The sequence below is a fragment of the Gossypium hirsutum genome, chromosome D13 (genome assembly GCF_007990345.1).
Source record: "Gossypium hirsutum isolate 1008001.06 chromosome D13, Gossypium_hirsutum_v2.1, whole genome shotgun sequence".
In the NCBI taxonomy this organism is placed as follows: Eukaryota; Viridiplantae; Streptophyta; class Magnoliopsida; order Malvales; family Malvaceae; genus Gossypium; species Gossypium hirsutum.
The window spans coordinates 44076898-44083959 of NC_053449.1; the positions used below are offsets into that span (position 1 = coordinate 44076898).

The window sequence follows — 7062 nt, forward strand, 5'->3', positions numbered from 1 at the left end:
GAGTATATCGTTAAATCTTTAATCGAGCTATGAATTCCATTGTTGCTAGTAAAGTCATGCCATACACAAGTCATGAACCCAACATACCAACTATTGACTTGATCATCTTTAGAGCATAAGTCTCCACTTATATCAAAGCGCATAAGTTACATATGCATGGTCAGTGACTAACTCAGGATTTAGGTAAGCCACATCATGAATGTAATAGCCCGTTTTTCAATGGTGTCGAAAATGGTGGTTTTAGGGCCACAAATCCGACGAGTAAGTTCGTAAATATTACTATTTAATATCTACAAGACAAGTATAGAATTACATTTAAATTTGATCTAATGATTTTTGTTAATCGAATGAATAATTAGGTTCAAGTGGTGTGTTTTAAAAGTCAAGTGGTTTTAGAAAATAAGGTATTGGGATCTCGTTTCTATAAATCAAGCCCGTAAATATTTCATTAAATATTTAGGGAGTGTTACTAAGGTCGTATTAAAATTTGGTTCAAAAATTTTAAGGTTTAAATAGTTAATTAATTAAAAAGGGCTAAATTGCAAATATTACAAAAGTAGGTTTCTATTGATTAAATGGGTTCATTGGTTATGGAAAGGTAAAAAAAATGATCTAGATGGTAATTATACCATATATATTAATTGTGGACAAATATGGACATATTCTAGCTACTTTATAAGTTATAACTTAAGGTTAAATAGGTAATTAAATAAATAAAAGTTTAATTTAATAAGCCAAATAGTATCATCTTCTCCAATTTACTAATTTTGCAAATCAAAAACCTTGTTGAGAAGATGAAGCTTTCGACCATGGGGTTTTTACATGCATAGTATGTTGATGAGTCCTATTTTTAGTAATTTTTATACGTATAAACTTAATTTAGCTAACCCGGGGGTCAATTTGTAAAACTATTAAAAGTTTAGAAATTTTCCATGAATGTTTTAAGTGTGTTTGTGAATTTAATTGATAGATTATTAAGCTTGGATGTTAAATACTATTTTGTTAAGTAATTTTTGATGAATTTAAGGTTTAGGGACTTATTTATGAAAATGGTAAAATTCAAGGAAAATATTGTGAATTGATGATAACTATGGATTGTTATGAGGCTAGGTAAAAATCGACTAACATGAATTTTAGCTAAAAATGGTAAAGTTGCAAGTTTAAGGTTTAGGGACTAAATTGTATAAAAGTTAAAATGTTGGGTAAAATAATACATTTTAATTAATGATAAGTGCTAAAAGTAACATGTTGTAATCTTATTCTTAATGCGTTTTGGGGTGATTATTCAATGTTAATTGTGAATTTTATACTCCTAATTATTTAAATTCATGTTTTTATGCTTAATAGAACATTTGAGAGCAAAATGAGCGAAAATTGGAAAATTGATGTAAGCTACAGGACTCACATGGGCTGACCCATTCCATAGGGTCATGTGAGCCACACGGCCTACCATACGGCCATGTGGTAGGCTGTGTCAATTTCGCAAATTTGCACCCTAAACTGCGGGAAATTGCATTTTTTTTTACTTTTCAAGCATTCTAAAACGTATATATGGCAAAAGTAAGAAGATAGGTGAAAGTTGTCATAGAATACTGAAGAAAACAACTCGAAAAACACCATTGAAGCCGATTTTGAAGTAGATTTCCGTGAAGATTGAAGATTCTCATTTGATTTCTCAGAAGATTATCATGAGTTTCTTTATTTCTTTCAATTATACTGTGTTTTGGATATTTTTATTTTCAAGTATGAACTAATTTTTTAAATATCTAGGGGAGATGAACCCTATGATGAATTTTGTCTTTTGATTTTTATTTTACGCAAAAAATACTTAGATCTTGTTCTCAATTATGTATGCTTAATTTTTGGTTTAATATTTCTAGACTATTGATCCATGTTTGATGTGCTTAAATTAGAGGAGGAATATACCATGTTTAAGAGTAAATCTTGCATAATTGAGGGGATTTGTATGTAATCCTAGAAATAGGAGAAAATAAATCTACCGGATTAGAGTCAAATCTAATAAGGGAGTCCATAGCACGATTTAATGTGATAATAGGGGTTTTAATTAGAAAGAAATTTTAACTAATCGACCTAGAGTCCATTGCTCTTACTCTCGAAAGAGATATTGACATAATTTAGGGATTTCTATAAATCAAGATACTAAGTAAATAAATTGTGTAATTTAGATTGATAGTGACAGATCAAGTCTAGGTGAATTCTTTCATTGGTATTGTTTTGCTTCTTGGTTGTTAATCGATTATTTTCCTGTTTTGTTCTTTGTCGTGTTCGTTAGTTAATTTTAGTTTTTAATCAATCATTCAAATTTATCGGTTAAATAATAGAAAGATAATAATTACTAGTACTTTTAGTCTTCGTGGGAATAATATATTTGTTCACCGTAGCTATATTATTAATTAATAGGTGAACTTGCCTTAGTCAAATTTTTAATTAATTTCGTGAAAATCAATTAATATATATAATTAATCCCTATATTGCATGAATAAAGAAAACTAGATTATATATTGAAGCATTTAAACCTTATAAATTTTAATAAAAATTATTATTTAAAAATAAAATATTTTTTTGTCAACATGATGAAATTTAATATATATATGGAAGGGATCCACTTATACTAGTGTAAAACTAAAGTAGTTTTGCACTATTTCATACATTTTTGTACGATCAATATTTTAACAATCCAACCATTGAATTTATCTATATAATTTTACTCATCATGCATGTAAATTTTTGAATCGATTCGATATCTTTATTATACCGATCCAAAATATTATATATTAATCTTTATTAAATGGTTGAAAGTTTTTTATATAAACCATAGTTAGAAATTTTAAATTTACGCTAAATTTGACATGCATAATTTACATGAATTGAACATGAAGTAGAATAGTTGAATTGTTAAAATATTAATAGTATAAAAAGTTATAGAAGAGTGTAAAATCACTATAAGTTTGTCGAAACCATTTCTTTGAAAACAAAAATTTAGTTGTCGACTTAAAAATAAAAATTGGAGTCGCCACCAATCCTTTATTGAGGTGTGATCGGCCCACCTTAAAAAAATATTCTGGTCTACGAAATTTAAGAAAACGGTTTCGGGAGTCAGTTACGCACGAGGAAGGGTTACCACCCTTGTAACGCCCAAACTGGTACCAAATTAATTATTTAATGTCTTGAGGTCGAATGGATAATTTGTTTCTGCTTTAAAAAACTCGTCTCGAGATAACAAAATGTCACATCCAGTGAGTTAGGACACAACCCTTTGAAGTCTCGAGAGTAAATTTTAATCTTGAAATGTTTACGATTTTAAAAAAAGGGATACTCGACTATTTAAATTCAACAGAGAAAATTGAAGCCCAATAAGTTAGGGCACAATCTCCTCAAGAATTTTGGACGCCGTATATTTTGAAAACTTGCGGATAAAATGGTTTTAGTAGTTTAAACAAATCAATAATATATCTAAGGAATAAAGGTATTTTAATATAAATTGTATGTACATATAAAACAATATCATATAAAAACTTTCATACAAATCTTTAAATAAAAAAAATACATAACATGAGTTTTAAAAACATACACTGCAAAATAAACACATCAAAATATATGCATTATACTGGATTCTAAAAAGAAAATAAAACAATATACTGTAAGATAAAACAATAATATATGACAATAATAAAAATAAAATAAAAAGATGCATGCAAAAAAAAAAGGTTAGATAAATTGTTACAAAAATATAATAACAATAGTAATAATCATAATAATAATAATAATATTAACAATAGTAATAGTAATAATGAAGATTAGAATGATAATAAAATAAAACCAACTATAAAACATAAAGAACGATGAAAAAAAACTAAAAGAGTAAATAAATAAATAAATAAATAAAACACAAAGCAAAATTAGAAACAAGACAGAGGAAAAAAAACTAAATCGCCCTTGAAATAAAAAAAATTAAAATAAAATAGGGCTGAAAATTATATTTAAAAAAACTAAATTAAAATTTAATTAAAAAAAGGGGTAAAAATTGGAAACAAAAAGACCCATCTTGAATGCGCAAGCAATAACGGAGGACCAAAAGGGAAATTATTCCCGCCTTCCAAAACGCTGCGCAGCGTTGGGCTAAATTGAAACAAAAATAAAATATGCCTCTGATATTTAAAAGAAATAAAAAAATCTAAAAATACAATGTAAAACTGGAGGACTAATTGCGCAAGTGGCCTAATTTAACAAAACACGCGGATCCCCTTTGGCCTGGTCGGGTCACATATGGGCAAACATAAAACGGCGTTGTTTTGGGCATTCCGAATCCCACCAAAACGGCGCCGTTTTGGTCCTTCTATAAAGCCCAAAATTTTGCTTTGAAATTCATTTAGACCCCATTTTTTTAAAAAAACTTCAAAAACCTCTCAACTCTTTCTCCCTTTTCTCTCCTTCCGGCAAAAGCTCCGGTGCTGGGCCACCGTGGCTGCCGCCAGTCGCCGGCGATGGCGCCGCCGTCCGCGGTGGCCGAAAAATGAAAGGTCACCATTTTTTTGGTTTTTCCATCCTCAGACCCATGGAACACCGATTTTCATCGGAATCGGCACTTCTTCCTTAACAAAGGCACGATTTTTACTTCTTTTACCCTTTATTTCTTTAAAACCAAACAAAACAAAATATAAATAAATAAATAAATAAGTAAACCGAATCAAAAAACTACCTTTGAAAAAGATTGATATCTGAACTGATTTTTTTTGTTTTCTTTTTGATTCATTCGTAAGTCCATAAAAAAATACAAAGATATGGGTATTTATAACCCAAGATTTCCTATTTTTTCTCTATTTTTACAATGTTTGAGTTGTTGTTGGACTCTCCTAGTCCTTTTGCAAGTACACACGTGGCGGCTCGGGCGGAGAAGCGGCGCGCGCGATGGCCGGCTCCGAGACGTGCGGCGGCAGGAGACCTTGCTAGGGGTGGCGGCTAAGGACTTTGCTACCTAGGGTTTCTTAGTTTTTAGTTTGGTGTTGGGCTAGGGTTAGTTTTTTAGGTTATTGGGCTAGGTAATTTGGGCCTGTTTTATTTATTTTGGTTTTGGGTTTAAATTTTTTTTGGTTTTATTATTTGTATATGGGCTGGACAAAATTGGGTATTACAAGTTTACACCGATATAAATGTATTCCTCCTCATATATATAATATGGAGTGATTTAAAAGAGGGTTTAAATTTTATCTAAATTTTTAATTTTCAAGAGTGAATTTATTTGTTTAAATATACATAAGAAATAAATCCATAATTTATATGAATTCAAAATTTTCCACTTCAAATTTCAATTGTAAAATTTTAAAATTTTAGATATTTTAAAAAGCTAATATTTTAAAATTTTAGATATTTTAAACAGCTAACATTTTAAAAAATTTCAATTGTAATAAATAATTATTTTATAAAAAATTAAGTTATTGGAAGATTATAAATTTAAAAATAATATTAAAAATAAATAGAATAATATGGATTTATTAAATTTGTAAAAAATTATAAATATATTTAATAATATAAAATAAAAATATATATTATAATAAATAAAATTAATTTTTGAAATTTAAATTCTTTATTTTATAATGAAATTGTGTGCTTTAAATAAATTAAAATTATGAGAAATTTTAAAAAAAAACTTTGAATAAAATTTAAAAAAAATTTAAACTACTCAAATCTCTTGAATTCCTCACAAATTTTAAAATTCTCTATTATATTTATCTAGATAAATAAATTTGTTTTTAAAATTTTAAAAACTTAAATATAAATAAAATTTAATTTTTAAATCACTTATCCAAACTCATCCTTAAATAAATTATTTTTAAATTTCTGAAAGTTAATATTATATATTATATATAAATGATTCTGACTCCGTGTACCATATCGAGGTTGAAATATCTTCAAACACATTTAACAAAACAAACGTTGAGAGAGAGGAGCAGACAAAGATGATTAGTTAGGAAAACATAATAGCATCGTGAAAATCAAATTTTAGGTACACCAATATCTTACATTGCATTACGTTACATTATAATTTTGATAATATTTTTATTCAATTTTAGTAATTATTTTCTCATATATATTCATCTACATAAATAGGCTGGAAAAAGCTTTGAAAGCCATGAAAAACAATTCAATGATGGATTTAAAGCTCCTGCTTGGCATCGTTACCCTCGAGCTTAGGTGCTTCATTAGCCTCTCCGCCAGCAATGTCGACAACCCTCGGACCCTTAATCTTATCGGGAGACAACTTGGCCAATGACAAAGTAAGCACCCCATCTTCAAGCTTAGCCTTCACAGTGTCTAAGTCTACGTTCTCAGGTAGCCTAAATTGTCTCCAACACTTGCCATAGGAGCGTTCCACCCTGTGCCAATGATCGCCCTTCTTCTCGTCCTCTCTCTTCCTTTCCCCGCTCACCCTCAGCACACGGTTCTCTTCCACTTCGATCTTCAGCTCTTCCTTCTTCAACCCTGGCACATCCAACATTATTGTATGCCCCTCCGCTGTTTCCTTCCAGTCCACCCTGGCTGGCGACAGTGCCAAGCTCTCGTCCCTCTCCAGGGTAAGTGGGATTTGCTCTAACACACGGAACGGATTAGGCAATAACAGACTGCCACTGCCTAGATCCATGAATGGCAGCAAACTCGATCCATTGCATAGGCCAACATAACATGCCAAGAGCAACAGTAAGAGCCTCATTGTGTATATATGCTGAGTGAGAGTGAACTAGTTTTCTTGAATTGGAAGTTTGGAACTAGTGACTTAAAGGGAATTATTGGGAATTATCCATATTTATGGAAAATCAAAGATATGGGTATCAAATAATAGAAAGTCAAATATATGGGTATCAAATATTGGAAAGTCAAAGATATGGGTACCGAGATATTGGCATAATAAAATCTGAGATATTTGCAATATATGGTCCCTAATTGTAAAGTGACTTTGCAAGTTGATCCCTAAACCTCAACTATAAATAAGCATGATCATCTCTCATTCTGTATCTCAAACTTGCCATTCTCTACTTAAGGCAT

The 7062-nt window shown here is 29.9% G+C and overlaps 1 protein-coding gene across 1 annotated transcript; it reads right to left on the reverse strand.

Moving 5' to 3' along the window:
* Positions 1 to 6175: 6175 nt before the first annotated feature.
* On the reverse strand, positions 6176 to 6753 carry LOC121225066 (22.0 kDa class IV heat shock protein). The gene has a single exon (XM_041108871.1). The coding sequence runs from the start codon at positions 6728 to 6730 to the stop codon at positions 6176 to 6178; it is 555 nt and encodes a 184-aa protein (XP_040964805.1). The 5' UTR covers positions 6731 to 6753.
* Between the last annotated feature and the right edge of the window lie 309 nt (positions 6754 to 7062).